Raw genomic sequence first — 20,130 nt, 5'->3', positions numbered from 1 at the left:
TGTTATTACATACAGTACAGCCAGGAAGAACTACTGGAAATCAGAGCGACGTCAACTCACCAGCATTACGACCAGGAATACGACTTTCCTGAAGCGGATCCTATGTCCGAACCATTCAGGGAATTTGAACTGATTCCAGAGGCTGACCCAAAACAACGTCGCCGGAGAAAAGGTAGACAGAGCGGTCTTCTGGTCAGACTTTGGAGGCGCGCACACCACCCACCACTTCTGAGTATGTTACTTGCTAATGTCCAGTCGCTAGATAACAAGGTAGACAAAATTACGGCAATGGATGCTTTCCAATCAGGGATTGTAACATACTCTGTTTCACGGAAACATGGCTCTCTTGGTATATGCTGTCGGAGACGGTACAGCCACCTGGATTATTTGTGCGTCGCACCGACAGGAACAAACATCTCTCCGGGAAGAAGAAGGGCGGAGGTGTATGTTTCCTGATTAATGACTCATGGTGTAATTGTAACAACATAAAAGGAACTCAAGTCCTTTTGTTTACCTGACCTAGAATTCCTCACAATCAAATGCCGACCGTATTATCTCTCGGTTATTGTCACAGCCGTGTATATCCCCCCTCAAGCTGATACCACGACGGCCCTCTGGGAACTTCACTGGACTTTATGCAAACCATAAACCATATATCCTGAGTCTGAATTTATTGTAGCTGGGGATTTTAACAAAGCAAATTTGTTAAACAACAAGGTTACCTAAATTCTATCAGCATATTGACTAGCACTCGCGCTGGTAAAACACTGGATCACTGCTACTCTAACCTCCGCGATGCATACAAGGCCCTCCCCCGCCCTCCTTTCAGCAAATCTGACCATGTCTCCATTTTGCTCCTCCCTTCCTACAGGCAGAAACTCAAACAGGATGTACCCATACTAAAGACTATTCAACGCTGGTCTGACCAATCGGAATCCACTCTTCAAGATTGTTTTGATCACGCGAACTGGGACATGTTCTAGGTAGCCTCAGAGAATAATATTGAGGTATACGCTGATTTGGTGAGTGAGTTTATAAGGAAGTGCATAGGAGATGCACCTACAGTGACTATTAAAACCTACCCTAACCAGAAACCGTGGATAGATGGCAGCATTGGCGCAAAACTGACAGCGCAAACTACGGCATTTAACCATGGAAAGGTTAGTGGGAATATTGCCGAATATAAACAGTGTAGTTATTCCCTCCGCAAGGACAAACAAGCGAAATGTCAGTATAGAGACAAAGTGGAGTCGCAATTCAATGGCTCAGAGACGAGACGCATATGGCAGGGTCTACAGATAATCACTTCTTTGCCAACTTTGAGGATAACGCAGTGCCACCGTCGCAGCCCGCAACCAAGGACTGTGGGCTCTCCTCCGTGGCCAACGTGAGTAAGACATTTAAACTTGTTAACCCTCGCAGGGCTGCCGGCCCAGACGGCATCATTAGCCGAGTCCTCAGAGCATGCGCAGACCAGCTGGTTTGTGTGTTGACGGACATATTCAATCTCTCCCTGTCCCAGTCTGCTGTTCCCACAAGCTTCTAGATGGCCACCATTGTTGCTGTACCCAAGAAGACAAAGATAACTGAACTGAATGACTATCACCCCGTAGCACTTACTTCTGTCATCATGAAGTGCTTTGAGAGGCTAGTCAAGGATCATTTCACCTCCACCTTACCTGTCACACTAGACCCACTTCAATTTGCTTACTGACCTAATAGGTCCACAGATGATGCAATCGCCATCACACTGCACACTGCCCTATCCCATCTGGACAAGAGGAATACCTATGTAAGAATACAGTTCATTGACTATAGCTCAGCATTCAACACCATAGTACCCTTCAAGCTCGTCAGTAAGCTTGAGGCTCTGGGTCTCAACCCCGCCCTGTTCAATTGGGTCCTGGACTTTCTGACTGGCTGCCCCCAGGTGGTGAAGGTAGGAAACAACATCTCCACTTCGCTGATCCTCAACACTGGGGCCCAACAAGGGCGCGTGCATGCATGCCTCCAATTCAATAATACATTTTGCAGACGACACAACAGTAATAGGCTTGATTACCAACAATGACAAGACAGCCTACAGTGAGGTGAGTGAGGTGAGGGCACTACAGTGAGGTGAGGGCACTCGGAGTGTGGTGTCAGGAAACAACCTCTCACTCAACGTCAACAAAACAAAAGAGATGATTGTGGACTTCAGGAAATAGCAGAGGGAGCACCCCCCTATCCACATCGACGGCACAGTAGGCGAGAAGGTGGAAAGTTTTAAGTTCCTCAACATACACATTGCGAACAAACTGAAATGGTCCACCCACACAGACTGTGGTGAAGAAGGCACAACAGCGCCTCTTCAACCTCAGGAGGCTGAAGAAATGTGGCATGTCACCTAAAACCCTCACAAACTTTTACAGATGCACAATTGAGAGCATCTTGTCGGGCAGTATCACCACCTGGTACGGCAACTGCACCGCCCACAACCGCAAGGCTCTCCAAAGGGTGGTTAGGGAGTTGTTAGATTACATGTTAGATATAGCAGCACTGTCGGAACTAGAAGCACAAGCATTTCGCTACACTTGCAATAACATCTGCTAACCATGTGTATGTGATCAATAAAATGTGATTTATTTGATTTATTTTAAAATTGCTAACATACATGAAGTTAAGGCCACCAAAAGTAGAGAAGACATGATGAGGAATAAAGTTACACATACAAATGGGTCTTCTTAGGAATTGTTTTACCCAATTGATCTTAAAAATATTATTTCAGGTAGTAAAATCCAGAAAATTCAGCCCACCATACTCATAAGTGTTCATTACAACAGTTGGCCTAATGTAATGGGTACGGTTTCTCCACAAAAAGTTGAAAAGCATCTAGTCTCTTTGCTTTTTTTACTGTCAAGATATAAAGACAGAGTGGCATATGTTAGCCTAGAAATAAGCTCAGCCTTGGTTATTAGGACTCTTCCTTTTAAAGATAAGCCCCTCTGTAGCCATTGATTTAACTGCTTCTGGGGGGTTTTAATAAGAGCATTACAATTTAGTAAGCCTCTACATTTCTGGGCCCAGATTCACAAAACCTTCTTTAAGAAGAAATGTCTTCTTAACTGCCATTTTTTCCTTAACTATAGACTTACGACGAATGTTAAGCAAAGTTGTTATTCCTCAAAGGTTCTTGGAAATGTTTTAATCTTGAAAACAAAGTTATTGGATTTGTTCTTAATTCCAAGATAGCTAAACCCTTGTCTAAACTCTGTGCAGAGAGAGAATAAGCTCATGAAAGCAATTGAACATGTGCAATTCACTCACAGACTTCATCTGAAATGGTCCAGTATTGATTATTTTAAAAGAAAGAACATGTTTTAGAACAGTAATCTCAGTACGAAATATGCTAACATGATTGCCATTGTTAGCTAGATAGCTAGCAAAAACGATTGTCTAGCAACACACATCTTAAGAAGATTGACAAGAAGATATTTGAAAAGTATTCTGAAGTTTTTGCGTAAAAAGTGTGTTGTAAATCTGGGCTCTGATCCTTAGTAATGGTTATGCCTAAATATGTAAATTATTCTTTCACTGGAATACCATAATATGAGGGTGTAGCACAATCTTTGACAGCCATGAGTTCACATTTATTAATGTTAAGACAGACCATATGCTTTGGAAAAGGATTATATCACATTGATCGATATGGGAGTCTGACTGGCGTCTTTCAGAAAAAGTGTAGTATCATCTTGTCCTGTTTGGGCGCATGAACCGCTAGCGGGACACCTACGACAACATCCGGTGAAATTGCAGAGCCCGAAATTCAAAGTACAACAATCGTAATATTAAACATTCATGAAAATTCAAGTGTCATACATCATTTAGAAGCTTAACTTCTTGTTAATCCAACCGCGTTGTCAGATTTTTAAAAAGGCTTTACGGTGAAAGCATACCATGCGATTATCTGAGGACAGCGCCCCACATCAAAATACTTTTTCAACCAGCACAGGCGTCACAAAATCACAAATGGCGATTAAATAAATCACCTACCTTTGAAGATCTTCCTCTGTTTGCAATCCCAAGGGTCCCAGCTACACAATGAATGGTCATTTTGTTTGATAAAGTCCTTCTTTATATCCAAAAAAGTCAGTTTAGTTTGCGCCAATGATCTCAGTAAGTTTGTCCAAACAAGTCAAACAATGTTTCTAATTAATCGCCAGGTACTCTAATATCTAAATAAATAATAATATTTAATATATCTCCATATTTAATGGAGAGTATGTTCAAGAAGAAAAGATAAATAACGAAGAGCGCGCACCTCATTCACGCACCAACAAGACTACATTTCTAATGAGAGACACCTTGGAAAAACTACAACTACTTGCTAATTTTTCAAAAAACAAACCCTTTCTAAAGACTGTTGACATCTAGTGGAAGCCAACGAAACTGCAGTCTGGGTCCTATCTATTTGTATTTCCCATCGGCTAGCATTGAAATGGCCTGTGACCTCATTAAAAAAAAATCTGGATGGATTTTCCTCTGGTTTTCACCTGCCATATCAGTTCTGTTATACTCACAGACAGACACTTCAGAGTGTTTTCTATCCAATGCTACCAAGTATATGCATATCCTAGCTTCTGGGCCTGAGTAACAGGCAGTTTACTTTGGGCACGTCATTCATCTGAAATTCCGAACAATAACCAGTATGCTAATGAAGTGATGATCGGAGAGGCAACGTCCTTGGTGGAAATCTTGAAGTTGAGTTTAAACACAACCACGCTAAAGCTATTAATGTACCTAGCAAGCTAATATAGCTAGCTACAGTTAGCCATAACTTAGAGTTTGATAATTTATTCCAATAAATTTCAGAATTCTAGCAAATATGTTTATGAAGCTAGCTACATTTTATAGGCTCCTTACTATGAGACCAAGCCAATTTACCAACTCTAAAATCAATGTAATTTATATATATATATATATATATATATATATATATATATATATTAGCAAGCTAGCATCATCATTTTACATTTGACACTTCGCCGCACCGGAGTATGACAAGTGACTACAGTTTGCATTAAATTGTGGGTCATATCAACCCCACAAGCAATCCCAGTTCTTCACTCTCTCTCTCTCTCTCTCTCTCTCTCTCTCTCTCTCTCTCTCTCTCTCTCTCTCTCTCTCTCTCTCTCTCTCTCTCTCGAGCTAAATCAAGGGCTAAGGGGGCAACGTTACTGAACGTTTGTGAATTGGACCTCTACTAAAGATGACAATAAAACTGCATCTGGGTTTCGACAGGGAATTGGCTAGCGTGAGGCAGGACATAAGATTTGTATAGATAAACCAAGATAGACCGCAACCTGCCATTTCCAATGGGAACAAATTAGTCATAGTTGCATAATCTCAGCCAAAATCCATCTCCTTCTATCTTCTCCCGATGCCGGGCCAGTGGGCTTCCTCTCACTACCATATTTGGTAGTGAGTGAAAATGCCAAGCGGATGCTTCACATTTATACATCCGGTGAAATATCTGTCTCAATGTTCTATCTGTAGCAGCACTGTCTTATTCTTCTCTGATATAATAGGAGGAGGTGTGAGGGTGTGTTTTTTTCATTTGCTGGTGACACTGTCTGTGATTTATTTAGAATTCAAGGCACACTTAACCAGCATGGCTACCACAGGATTTTGCAGCGATTCTCCATCCCATCGGGTTTGTGCTTAGTCCCGCTTATCATTTGTTTTTCAACGGGACAACGACTCAACACACCTCCAGGCTGTGTAAAGGCTATTTTCCCAAGAAGGAGGGTGATGGAGGGCTGCATCAGATGACCTGTCCTTCACAATCACCTGACCTCAACCCAATGGAGATGGTTTGGGGTGAGTTGGACCGCAGAGTGAAGGAAAAGCAGGCAACAATTGCTCATCATATGTGGGAACTCCTTACAGACTTTTGGAAAAGCATTTCGTCATGAAGCTGGTTGAGAGAATGCCAAGAGTGTGCAAAGCTGTCATCAAGGCAAAGGGTGGCTACTTTGAAGAATCTCAAATCTAAAATATATTTAGATTTGTTTAACACTTTTTTGGTTACTATGTGATTCCATATGTGTTATTTCATCATGTTGATCCCCTCACCATTATTCTACAATGTAGAAAATAGTCTAAATAAATAAGAACCCTGGAATGAGTAGGTGTGTCCAAACTTTTGACTGGTACTATATGTATTCACACACTTGAGTCAATACTTTGTAGAATAACCTTTTGCAGTGATTAGAGCTTTGAGTCGTCTTGGGTATGTCTGTACCAGCTTTGTACATCTGGATTTGGGGATTTTCTCCCATTCTCTCTAGCTGGTTTTCTCAAGTGGTCAATTTTCTTCTTCACGATTGGCTGAATCCTCCTGATGACCTGGTTGGACATGACTCCGACCGGGTCCACCAGGAGGGATCTGACAATAAAGTTGGAAGTCCGTCCCATCCAGTTGGCTACATTAAAATGGTGGAAGCCCTCAATGGCGCTTCCCATGCTAATACGTGCTTTTGGCCACTAGAGGCCTCTAGCATTCATTTATATATACAGTCATTTGCCTGACTGCGGTCTCGACTACTGTTTCCCATGGACACCGTGCGAAAGCGAGGCGGCTGGTGTGTTTCCGCTTACCTCACACTGAGAAGAACGAAACCGGTTAGCTTTTGGGACAAAGCGAAGGAAACGACAATACCATACAAAAATAAGCCATTTCGCACTTAGCCTAACATTTGGAGAATAGTCTGTCTATTTGAATGATTTGAGTCCATGTCCCGACAGTGAGAACGAAGAGGAGGGCTTGAAGGCATTTAGGCTTTTCGTTGGTAAGTGTCTTCTGTTTGTCTCCAGCTACCGGTAAGCATACGGCATCTGTCTGGCTTGTGCTGCATACTGGCGCTGTTCGGTTCTCTCTCTCTGTCAGTATTATATTCTGATGTTGGCCTCCTGCTTGGTTTAGGCCTATTTTCTATGTTTTGTAACCAGTGAAAAACAGAAACAAATGTTACTTGTTAATAGTTTTGTCTTTTTTTTTTGTGCCAACATCTGTCTGTTAATAACTAAGTTACTACTAACCTTCTATGTGAGCTCAACAATGTCCTATGGGGACTAGGTTGTCTAGCTAATGTAAGATCTAGTTACTAGTTAGCCGGTTTGAACTTTGGATTTTTGTGTTGATCTGTAATTTTCAAGGCTATCAGACCTTTCGGGCGATTTGAACCTTCAAAAGTTCTTCCGTGTTTGTAAACCAACAATGGCATGTCAGTCAGTGTGTCTTTTGCCACAACAGAGACAGAAAGATCGGCCAAGGACCATTGTAATGAGGAAGGAACCCCGTTGTGTTGTGGATGATTAGCCGGGGTTACAATGCCCAGTAAACTAGATACCATAATACATATCTACCGGTCGGACCATAAAAAGTTACCGATAACCAGGGGGTAAAATACATAACTATGTGATTATACAAGTTGCCCATCCCTTTAGATGGGTGCTACTACAACAGACTCACACTCCTTTTTGTAACCTTATGTCTAATAAACGTGATCATCAGTTTTGCACAGAAGATCATTTATTGTCAAGTTGTCCAGTTACAGCAGTAACCTATATTGTGGTAACGTTAGGGCTGTGATATTGTCTCTCGGTAATATTTCCCAACCGTTTTACATGTTGACATGTCCTGACATGCCAGCACATCACTAGCAATGCATTTCAACCTACAGTGTGTAATTCTTGTAATCTTAGCGCTTTTAGTGATACATTGTTGCAATAAATCCGAATGTTCAGCTGATTACATTGTATCAATATGTGTGTGTGTGTGTGTGTGTGTGTGGACCAGATCCTTAGTGATGTGGACACCGAGGAATGTATGTAGATGTGTGTACAGTCGTTCGGGCATGCGCACTGCACTCTGTTTAGCTGGCAGTACAGTTGCACGTGTTAACGCGTGTGACTCGTGTCGATTCAGCGTCAGCTGTACTAGTACGAGGACGTTCTATATTTACATTTTGCCAAGTCTGCTAGGCGCAGTTAATAGATTAGTGTATATCTTTTCATTTTTAGTTTAAGCGGTAGACTTACATATTGTGGTTATATCACAACCCAGTTAAAGTAATTTATCATTACAGAGCAATTACGACAACAAATTAGGCAAGTAGAATTTGATAAGCAACAAATCAGTTTTGAAATCTCAGAAAAGGTACATCACCCTCTCTCGTGTACAGCAGGCAGCAGAGAGCAGGGATGGGCAAAGTGATGCTTATTTGGTAGAATATATATTGTTTCAAATTAGCAACAAAACATTTTATTTACCAAATATGACACTCACTCATTGACCTCATACAAAAATGTTGGTGGACAGATTTTGGGTGGAGTAAAACCATAAAATATTCCTCATTTAGGCTTATTTTCATGGATAGATATTTGGTGGTTGCCTCTTCCTCTCTGCTCCTACTCTTTTTGTCCCTTTCTCTTTCTCCCCCTCCCAATGCTGTCTCTCTCTCTCCATACGAAGGCCCCCCTCTCTTGTTTCACTCTTATGCCTCTTTCTCTATGCCTCAATCTGGGTTCTCTCCTCTCAGCCCCAGCCTGGCTCTAGGCAGCTCCATCAGAGTGGAGGGCTGAACTCAAGGCATTAGTCAGGCCTATCAGATGGCAATCTCTTCACGGCTGTTCCCTGGCACACTGAGTGCTCTGTTCCCAGACACATGCCTTCGCTCCCTCTCTCCTCCCTGCTCTCTTTGAGCTCCAGACACATGCCGTCTCTCCCCCGAGCTCTCTCTCTCTCTCTCTCTCTCTTTTTCTCTCTCCTGCTCTTTCTCTCTCCCCTGCTCTCTCTCCCCTGCCTGCTCTCCCTCTCTCTCTCTCTCTCTCTCTCTCCCCCCTGCGCTCTCTCTCTCTCTCTCTCTCTCGCTCTCTCTCTCTCTCTTTCTCTCTCCTGCTCTTTCTCTCTCCCCTGTTCTCTCTCTCCTGCCTGCTCTCCCTCTCTCTCTCTCTCTCTCTCTCTCTCTCTCTCTCCTGCCTGCTCTCTCTCTCCTGCCTGCTCTCTCTCTCCTGCCTGCTCTCTCTCTCCTGCCTGCTCTCTCTCTCCTGCCTGCTCTCTCTCTCTCTCTCTCCTGCTCTCTCTCTCTCCTGCTCTCTCTCTCTCCTGCCTGCTCTCTCTCTCCTGCCCGCTCTCTCTCTCCTGCCTGCTCTCTCTCCTGTCTGCTCTCTCTCTCTCCTGCCTGCTCTCTCTCTCCTGCCTGCTCTCTCTCTCCTGCCCGCTCTCTCTCCCCTGCTCTCCCTCTCTCCTGCCTGCTCTCTCTCTCCTGCCTCCTCTCTCTCCCGCCTCCTCTCTCTCTTCCCTGCTCTCTCTCTCCCCTGCTCTCTCTCTCCCCTGCTCTCTCTCTCTCCCCTACTCTCTCTCTCCCCTACTCTCTCTCTCCCCTACTCTCTCTCTCTCCTGCTCTCTCTCTCTCCTGCCTCCTCTCTCTCCCGCCTCCTCTCTCTCTTCCCTGCTCTCTCTCTCCCCTGCTCTCTCTCTCCCCTGCTCTCTCTCTCTCCCCTACTCTCTCTCTCCCCTACTCTCTCTCTCCCCTACTCTCTCTCTCTCCTGCTCTCTCTCTCCCCTGCTCTCTCTCTCTCCTGCCTGCTCGCTCTCCTGCCTGCTCTCTCTCTCCTGCCCGCTCTCTCTCCCCTGCTCTCCCTCTCTCCTGCCTGCTCTCTCTCTCCTGCCTGCTCTCTCTCTCCTGCCTCCTCTCTCTCTCCCCTGCTCTCTCTCTCTCCCCTACTCTCTCTCTCCCCTACTCTCTCTCTCCCCTGCTCTCTCTCTCCCCTGCTCTCTCTCTCTCCCCTACTCTCTCTCTCCCCTACTCTCTCTCTCCCCTACTCTCTCTCTCTCCTGCTCTCTCTCTCCCCTGCTCTCTCTCTCTCCTGCCTGCTCTCTCTCCTGCCTGCTCTCCCCCTTCTGTCTTTGCGCTCTAGAAGCCATGGGCAGCAGGGAAACCACAGCACGTTGGAGTGGAGGAGTTTTTCTTGCCCAAGTCTCTCTCACTCCCCTCCCATCCCTCTATCCTCTATTTCCCTCCCTCCTTCAGAAGTTGAGATCCTTAGGCGTGTTGTGCCAATATACATTCGGCTCACATGACTGACTGGTGACTGAGATAAAGATACCTCATGACCAGGGGGTTGATGTTGTTGATGTTGTTGACAAACGTCAGGCCCACTTTTCTCTGAGGGAGGAGTTGAGGAGAACAGCACATTACGAATGTTCCTTTTTTCAAAAAGCCCTTTGACATTAGACACAATTTCCACCGGGATTTTACTGACCTTGTAATCTGATTTACAGCAGCAATCAGCAATCATGTGACAGTGGAGTAGTACTGACTTACAGCAGCATTCATGTGATAGTAGAGTAGAACTCACTTACAGCAGCATTCAGGTGACAGTAGAGTAGAACTCACTTACAGCAGCATTCAGGTGACAGTAGAGTAGAACTCACTTACAGCAGCATTCATGTGATAGTAGAGTAGAACTCACTTACAGCAGCATTCATGTGATAGTAGAGTAGAACTCACTTACAGCAGCATTCATGTGATAGTAGAGTAGAACTCACTTACAGCAGCATTCAGGTGATAGTAAAGTAGGACTCACTTACAGCAGCATTCAGGTGATAGTAGAGTAGAACTCACTTACAGCAGCATTCATGTGACAGTAGAGTAGAACTCACTTACAGCAGCATTCATGTGATAGGTGACAGTAGAGTAGTACTGAGAGCTTTTCCCCCTTAACCAGACACAAGGGACTGTGTCCCAAATGGCAGCCTATTCCCTATACAGTGCACTACTTTCCCTATATAATGTGCTACTTTTGACCAGAGGCCTATAGGCCATTGTCAAAAGTAGTGCACTAGCCTATATAGGGAATAGAGTAGTCATATGGGACAGGACTGAGATGTGAGAAGTTACAAGCAGGCCATCAGATTTCAGACTGAAAACACTGTACTGACCTCACCATGCGCTGACCAGGGACCATGTTTATTTCTTCTAAGGATTCAATTTGATATTCAGGAACATGGGTTGTAATTTCGGGCACCCAGAACCAAATCTCACCTGCTCGCGGACTAGATAGTCTGTTTCGTCTGTCACGAGATTACATGAGTTGTAAAATTAACTTACTCATCTATGACACATCACCCAGAATCACATCAGTTGCGGGCACCAATTCAGACAACTAGGCTAAATGAATTATTTCTGTTTTTGTACCAATTTATTTCCAGTGACATATCCGTTTCATTGGCAGTTGTATTGTAAGCCTGGGGCCCAGACTGTTTGATTCAGGAAGTGTTCTGTTGATAGGCCGGTTTGTTCAAACTTTGAAGGTGTTGCTCACAGTATAAAACCAGGAAACATTCATTTCTATTGTCATTGTGTTACGTTCCTTAAGAAAACGTTGAGGCCAAAACAATGCTTACAATGCTTTCTTGAAGGGCCAACTGAGAGCAGAGCTCAACGGAAAGGCTGGGCGTTAGGAGCAGAGCAATATTAGGTTATGTCAGTACGACTACTAGGCGACGTGGTGGTGGTATGATGACTAGGCTACGTGGTGGTGGTATGATGACTAGGCAATGTAGTGGTGGTGGTATGATGACTAGGCGACGTGGTGGTGGTATGATGACTAGGCGATGTGGTGGTGGTATGATGACTAGGCGATGTAGTGGTGGTGGTATGATGACTAGGCGATGTGGTGGTGGTGGTATGATGACGGCTACATGGTGGTAGTATGATGACTAGGCAACGTGGTGGTGGTATGATGACTAGGCGATGTGGTGGTGGTATGATGACTAGGCTACGTGGTGGTGGTATGATGACTAGGCTACGTGGTGGTGGTGGTGGTATGATGACTAGGCGATGTGGTGGTGGTGGTATGATGACTAGGCTACGTGGTGGTGGTGATATGATGACTAGGCGATGTGGTGGTGGTGGTATGATGACTAGGCGACGTGGTGGTGGTGGTGGTATGATGACTAGGCGATGTGGTGGTGGTGGTATGATGACTAGGCTACGTGGTGGTGGTGATATGATGACTAGGCGACGTGGTGGTGGTATGATGACTAGGCGATGTAGTGGTGGTGGTATGATGACTAGGCGACGTGGTGGTGGTATGATGACTAGGCGATGTGGTGGTGGTATGATGACTAGGCGATGTGGTGGTGGTAGTATGATGACTAGGCTACGTGGTGGTGGTGGTATGATGACTAGGCAACGTGGTGGTGGTATGATGACTAGGCGATGTAGTGGTGGTGGTATGATGACTAGGCGATGTGGTGGTGGTGGTATGATGACTAGGCGATGTGGTGGTGGTGGTATGATGACTAGGCGATGTGGTGGTGGTGGTATGATGACTAGGCGATGTAGTGGTGGTGGTATGATGACTAGGCGATGTGGTGGTGGTGGTATGATGACTAGGCGACGTGGTGGTGGTATGATGACTAGGCGATGTAGTGGTGGTGGTATGATGACTAGGCGATGTGGTGGTGGTGGTGGTATGATGACTAGGCGATGTGGTGGTGGTGGTATGATGACTAGGCGATGTGGTGGTGGTGGTATGATGACTAGGCTACGTGGTGGTGGTATGATGACTAGGCGATGTAGTGGTGGTGGTATGATGACTAGGCGACGTGGTGGTGGTATGATGACTAGGCGATGTGGTGGTGGTGGTATGATGACTAGGCTACGTGGTGGTGGTATGATGACTAGGCGATGTAGTGGTGGTGGTATGATGACTAGGTGACGTGGTGGTGGTATGATGACTAGGCGACGTGGTGGTGGTGGTGGTATGATGACTAGGCGATGTGGTGGTGGTGGTATGATGACTAGGCGATGTGGTGGTGGTGGTATGATGACTAGGCGATGTAGTGGTGGTGGTATGATGACTAGGCGATGTGGTGGTGGTGGTATGATGACTAGGCGATGTGGTGGTGGTGGTATGACGACTGGCGACGTGGTGGTATGACAACTGTCGACGTGGTGGTGGTATGATGACTAGGCGATGTTGTGGTGGTGGTATGATGACTGGCGACGTGGTGGTGGTGGTATGATGACTAGGCGATGTTGTGGTGGTATGATGACTAGGCGACGTAGTGGTGGTGGTATGATGACTAGGCGATGTTGTGGTGGTGGTATGATGACTGGCGACGTGGTGGTGGTAGTACGACTGTCTTATTACACAGCTATAATCATTAACGTGATTCAGTGTTCATATCAGACAATCTACAGTAGCAGGCCGTGTGGTGATGCCATCCTGGCATCCTAGATCACGCAGCACGCTACCTTACTCTGCAGAGGGCAACACAAGAAGACCTTGGAGGAGGCAGATACGAGGTCAAACGATTTTAGGAATGTAAAAGATAAATAATGACTCAGAAAATAGATTACACACAATATATATTATATAAGGTAAAACAAAAAAATGTCCCTTCACACTCCTGGTCATCTTATTCCTACAGGCCAATCAGGCTGCTTTGTGTTGCAGAATTTCGCAACTTTGGATTCATTAATTTTTCATTTTACTTCTCACATTCTCAGGCTTGAGAAAGTAACCAAGCTCATTCTGCTTTCAGCTTCCCTTCACAAATATCGCAGCAGCCCTGCTATGCAAACAGCTAGGCTACACCTGAAGAGGTTCTTTGAACTAACACAATATGACAGTTGATGTGGATTGTGTGTGTTTTTGTTTGTTTGTTGGTTGGTTAGAGAGGCGGGCCATCTTGTCCTTACCGAGTCCATCTACGTCAACAAAGCTCTACAGAATATCCCAGAGTGTATTGCAAGTGCAACCAATGCTATGATGATGATGATGATGATGATGATGTTGGCTGTTCTGTTCAGACTATGGCCCCTTGGCACGATGTAGAGCCAGCGTAGACCGTTTACCACCTCCCACCAGCCGGTGTGCAGGTAACTCTGTCTTTCTACCGGGGAGCAGAACGCAAGGTGGCAGAAGGGGATCAGAACAGATTTTCATGTTCCACAAGGTGTGTGTGTGTGTGTGTGTGTGTGTGTCTTGACGTTACCTACCGGGCCTCTGTTCTGGTGCCATCTGCCATGCAGCAGAAATGGAATCCAATCACATCTTCCCCCCCTGCTCTGTTCTGTTCAGCTCAGCAGCTCCATGCTATTAGCTATAAGGCCCACTGCCTTCTACTCTCCTGAGGCAAACTGCCTGCCAGGCTAGCCTGCTATTGCCACTGACTGCTGACTAATACAGCCGAACACTAGGCTATCGCTCCCTAATCGCTAGCCACTAATGAAGGTTCTACACCTGGATCTCATTTGTGTTAATGATGTTGATGTGGATTTGTTTTCTCCTATTCGTTTTTTTATCCGCTGAGTGTTATCTGTAGTTTCTCTGAGGGAGGGGAAGGCTAAGGGTAGTGTCTCCGAGGGAGGGGGGGCTAAGGGTAGTGTCTCCGAGGGAGGGGGGGGGCTAAGGGTAGTGTCTCCGAGGGAGGGGGGGGCTAAGGGTAGTGTCTCCGAGGGAGGGGGGGTAAGGGTAGTGTCTCCGAGGGAGGGGGGGGCTAAGGGTAGTGTCTCCGAGGGAGGTGGGGCTAAGGGTAGTGTCTCCGAGAGAAGGGGAAGGCTAAGGCTAAGGGTAGTGTCTCTGAGGGAGGGGGGGGGGGGGCTAAGGGTAGTGTCTCCGAGGGAGGGGGGGCTAAGAGTAGTGTCTCCAAGGGAGGGGGGCTAAGGGTAGTGTCTCCGAGAGAAGGGGAAGGCTAAGGCTAAGGGTAGTGTCTCTGACGGAGGGGGGGCTAAGGGTAGTGTCTCTGAGGGAGGGGGGCTAAGGGTAGTGTCTGAGGGAGGGGGGGCTAAGGGTAGTGTCTCCGAGAGAAGGGGACGGCTAAGGGTAGTGTCTCTGAGGGAGGGGGGCTAAGGGTAGTGTCTCTGAGGGAGGGGGGCTAAGGGTAGTGTCTCTGAGGGAGGGGGGCTAAGGGTAGTGTCTCTGAGGGAGGGGGGCTAAGGGTAGTGTCTCTGAGGGAGGGGGGGCTAAGGGTAGTGTCTCCGAGGGAGGGGGGGCTAAGAGTAGTGTCTCCAAGGGAGGGGGGCTAAGGGTAGTGTCTCCGAGAGAAGGGGAAGGCTAAGGCTAAGGGTAGTGTCTCTGAGGGAGGGGGGGGGGGCTAAGGGTAGTGTCTCTGACGGAGGGGGGGCTAAGGGTAGTGTCTCTGAGGGAGGGGGGCTAAGGGTAGTGTCTCTGAGGGAGGGGGGGCTAAGGGTAGTGTCTCCGAGAGAAGGGGACGGCTAAGGGTAGTGTCTCTGAGGGAGGGGGGCTAAGGGTAGTGTCTCTGAGGGAGGGGGGCTAAGGGTAGTGTCCCTGAGGGAGGGGGGGCTAAGGGTAGTGTCTCCGAGAGAAGGGGACGGCTAAGGGTAGTGTCTCTGAGGGAGGGGGGCTAAGGGTAGTGTCTCCGAGAGAAGGGGACGGCTAAGGGTAGTGTCTCTGAGGGAGGGGTGGCTAAGGGTAGTGTCTCTGAGGGAGGGAGGGGGGGACTTAGGGTAGTTTCTGTCACGCTCTTAGGGTAGTTTCTGTCTCGTCTGTTTTTTTCCCTCACTCTTTCTCTGTTTTCCTTTACCTCTCCCTGTCTCATGAATCCCAGTAGATGACCTCTCCCTGTCTCATCTATCCCAGTAGATGACCTCTCCCTGTTTCTCATCTATCCCAGTAGATGACCTCTCCCTGTCTCATGAATCCCAGTAGATTGGAGTACTATATTTCCCAACGGAGCCATCACAGTGCAGAATGGCTGCTTCATTAAATCCACAGCAGTAGAGATCAGAGGAATTTCATATTGATGATGGCGATTAAAACCGATGTTCTCTGTAATAGGAAACGTAGGCCTGGGATGAGACGTAGGCCTGGGATGAGACGTAGGCCTGGGATGAGACGTAGGCCCGGGATGAGACGTAGGCCAGGGATGAGACGTAGGCCTGGGATGAGACGTAGGCCTGGGATGAGACGTAGGCCAGGGATGAGACGTAGGCCTGGGATGAGACGTAGGCCTGGGATGAAGGCGTAGGCCTGGGATGAGACGTAGGCCTGGTATGAGACGTAGGCCTGGGATGAGACGTAGGCCTGGGATGAAGGCGTAGGCCTGGGATGAAGGCGTAGGCCTGGTATGAGACGTAGGCCTGGGATGAGACGTAGGCCTGGGATGAAGGCGTAGGCCTGGGATGAGACGTAGGCCTGGGATGAGACGTAGGCCTGTGTCTGGACTCTCCAGACTCTCCTGGACTCTCTCTTTCACTCAATTCAATACATGCTTTTTTTGGCATGAATGGGTGGTTGCCACTGTTGCCATAGCAATGTAGATGAAGTATTACAGAAATGAACGATATGTTTGAGCAACAACAACAATAGTAATATTAATATATATATCAGTAAAAACAATCATAAAATTAACTTGGCCCACCACTGTAGCAGGTAGTTCATTTTTTTTTTTTTGCAGTAATATATTTGTATTTTTTGTGCCATAATTACATTACAATTGTATGAACTGCCTTAATTTGGCTGGATACCCAGCAAGGGTAGCTGCTGCCTTGTTTTGGGATCGGACTCCAAAATATCAGATGAGACCAAATGTTCAGCTGCCCCCGTTAAGGGTTGGAGGTTACCGTGGTAAGGGGGCCACTCAAGTCCTGTCGTGTGTGTGTGTGTGTGAGAGAGAGAGAGAGAGATTTGGGATCTGACTAGGGCGTCTCTTTGCTATAAGTTGAAGCAGCAGACTCAAACTAACGTTGAAAAACAACTGAGCTTGTGAACAAAACAATGTAAATAGGTGGAAAACACAAGGACCGAGTCTCACTTTGTAGACTTTAGAGTAAAATGATTTTGCTGCGTGAGGTGGGATTATATGATTCTTGTTTCTTTGTGCGATTAGCAGCGATGAAACGAAAACAGCAGACTACTGCAGCATTTCTCTGCTGCAACTCTGCTGCTCTCACACTTGAATTTGGACTTTTTATTTGTGAATGTATTCGCTCGCAAATTGCCCTGGGATGAGGCGTAGGCGTGAGGCGTATTCGCCCTGCAAATTGACCACCCGCCAACGTGTGAAATAGACATTCTTACCCGCTAATACCTCAATCTACCCACATTTCGCTGGTGGCGAGTGTTAATTATATGCCTTGTCTCTACCCCACACAGACAATTATCTGCGGTATCTAAGGTAATCCTTCTGGTCCTACCGTCTGCTTTACAACAGACACGGGGAGACAAATTCCCCTTTCAGCAAGACGATAACCTAAAACACAAGGCCAAATATACACTGGAGTTGCTTACCAAGACGACATTGAATGTTTCCCGAGTGGCCTAGATACAGTTTTGACTCAAATAGACTTGAATCTATAGCAAGACGGCAGGGTAGCCTAGTGGTTAGAGTGTAGGCGGCAGGTATCCTAGTGGTTAGAGCGTTGGACTAGTAACCGGAAGGTTGCAAGTTCAAACCCCCGAGCTGACAAGGTACAAATCTGTCGTTCTGCCCCTGAACAGGCAGTTAAACCCACTGTTCCTAGGTCGTCATTGAAAATAAGAATGTGTTCTTAACTGACTTGCCTCATTAAAATAGAATTACAAAATAAAGACTTTAAAATGGAGTCTTGACAGAGCTTATACGACACTCGGCAGTTTGAAGAATGTGCAAATATTGTACAATCCAGGTGAACAAAGCTCTTAAAGACGAACCCAGAAAGACTTAATCGCTGGAAAAGGTGATTCTAACATTCAGGAGGTTGAATACTTATCGAATCAATTTATATATTATAAATTTGTTTAAAAAAATAAATAATAATAATAATAAAAAATGTAAAAATCTTCCACTTTGACATTAGTGTATTTTATTTAGATTTGTTGACAAAAAAATGACAATTTAAATCTATTTTAATCCTACTTTGTAACACAACAAAATGTAGAAAAAGTAAAGGGGTGTGAATACTGAAGTTTCTAAATACCTCTAATTCCTATTTGGAGCAGTGGAACAGGAAGTGTAGCTCGTACTCTACTTCACCCGACCCACAGCGCTTTTCAAAGTCTTCTCGGACCTTCCATGTTTTTCTATGGTGCCCTGTCTCTATTGCCAGGCTAGGGTCTCTCTTTCTTGTTCTGAGAGGGAGATCGACACACTGTCTGTCATCCACTGGCTCAGTAATCCACCTGTAACGTGCTGTTCAGAGTTCAGAGTTCAGTCTGTGCCCGTCTGTGCCCGTATTAATGACACACCGGCAGTCACGAGTCATGACCACAGTCAAATTCCTACGTGACCGTGACCCATCCAAAACGGCGCAAATGAATGGCGCTGATGGGTAGCCTACCCAATTTACTAAGAGCCCTCGCTAATGGCCTGGTACTCAATGCTCTACTGTCCCTCTAACCAGTATATAAACACTTTACCTAGGGACAACCAGACCGAGTGAGGGAAGCAGCAGAAAAGCAAATGGTTTTGCTACTTTGTTAACCAGAGGTAACATTGCTTTGGCAATGTAAACATATTTATCATGCCAATAAAGCCCTTAAATTGAAATTGTATTGAGAGAGAGAGAGAGAGAGAGAGAGAGAGAGAGAGAGAGAGGCACAGAGTATAGGCTATTAGAGAGGGGGGCTCTGTGCGTGAAATCAGATGCATGAGACTCGGAGCACCTTGGCAGGCACAGAGAGAGACCACAAACACTGTTAACTCACTCGCGCTAGACTAACTTCATGCTAGTTATTTATCATCCCATCTGATGACGTAGTAGGCCTACCTGTCTGGACTACATCATACCGAGAGAAGCTAGCTAATTGAGGATAGTTATAACATTACTGCACTTCTTACCATTCTACAGTTAACGCCTACGAATAACTCCATTCAGATTATATGTAGCAACCTATTTGTTTGGTCTTTTGGATTCCTCCTTGTTTCACTTTTAGTTTTATTTGAATTCCATCGTCCATTGATTTCAATATCTCCTGACTTTCTTGCTACACAAGCAGAGCAGCAATGCAATTGTATCTCTCCTCTCTCTCTCCACGGGAAGCGTAGCAACCAGAGTGCATAATAAAATAAAAATTGTGTGACTTTTTTTTCCCAAATCAATATGGAGTCGCAGCATGGTGCCGATGCGTTGTGATTTCTAAGGCGGTCTAAGGTGTGTAGACCAATCACGACTAACTTCCAGGCTGTATCACAACCTGCTGTGATTGGGAGTTCCATAGGGTGGTGCACAATTGGCCCAGCGTCTTTAGGGTTTGCCCGGGGGGTAGGCCGTCATTGTAAATAATAATTTGTTCTTAACTGACTCGCCTACTTAAATATAATCACATTTGCATGACATTTACTGGCTTGCAAAATGTCATGACCGCCTCAGCCCTATTGCAGAGTACCTCTGGCGTTCTCTCTCTGTTATGTAATCCTTGCTGTTGGTACTGAACTAATCTGTCCATACCTCCCCTAACTTTCTCTCCCTGTAGGTTGAACCTCAGCGAATTGTAGAGCTGGTACCCAGGGGAAAGATGAGCGATGGAATGGTATTGTGTGAGACGAGAGCCCTGGGTTCCTCTCCAGTCCACAGACTGGTTACGTCTGTACTCCTCCTCCTCCTCGCCCTGCTCCCCCACGGACACGCATCAGGTAAGAGACAACTCCTGCCGGACCATACCCACACCATACCCTTAATGGCTCAAATAGCCGACCAATCACCCTGTTACCAACCCTTAGTAAACTTCTGGAACAAATTGTGTTTGACCAGATACAACCGACTTTCAGCACACATATAGGGAAGGACACTCGACAAGCACGGGACTTACACAAATGACTGATTGTCTGAGAGATTGATTGCGGGGGCTGTCTTGTTATACTTCAGTGCATTATCGATCATAGTCTGCTGCTGGAAAAAATTTACAGTGCCTTGCGAAAGTATTCGGCCCCCTTGAACTTTGCGACCTTTTGCCACATTTCAGGCTTCAAACATAAAGATATAAAACTGTCTTTTTTTGTGAAGAATCAACAACAAGTGGGACACAATCATGAAGTGGAACGACATTTATTGGATATTTTTTTAACAAATCAAAAACTGAAAAATTGGGCGTGCAAAATTATTCAGCCCCTTTACTTTCAGTGCAGCAAAC

General features: G+C 45.9%; 1 protein-coding gene across 1 annotated transcript in view; it reads left to right on the top strand.

Annotated features, from left to right (window-relative positions):
- Window positions 1-6,449: 6,449 nt before the first annotated feature.
- Window positions 6,450-20,130, top strand: part of susd6 (sushi domain containing 6) — a 57,932-nt gene continuing 44,251 nt past the window's right edge. Inside the window, exons 1-2 of the mRNA XM_036984651.2 lie at window positions 6,450-6,830; window positions 19,474-19,633. Coding sequence (XP_036840546.2) covers window positions 19,516-19,633 — 118 coding nt within the window. The 5' untranslated portion in view covers window positions 6,450-6,830; window positions 19,474-19,515. The remainder of the gene's footprint in view (window positions 6,831-19,473; window positions 19,634-20,130) is intronic.

This window comes from Oncorhynchus mykiss, chromosome 8 (genome assembly GCF_057628025.1).
Source record: "Oncorhynchus mykiss isolate SJ-2025 chromosome 8, ASM5762802v1, whole genome shotgun sequence".
NCBI lineage: Eukaryota > Metazoa > Chordata > Actinopteri > Salmoniformes > Salmonidae > Oncorhynchus > Oncorhynchus mykiss.
Note: the sequence above shows the minus strand (reverse complement) of the source record. Positions and strands in the feature narration are given on the sequence as shown.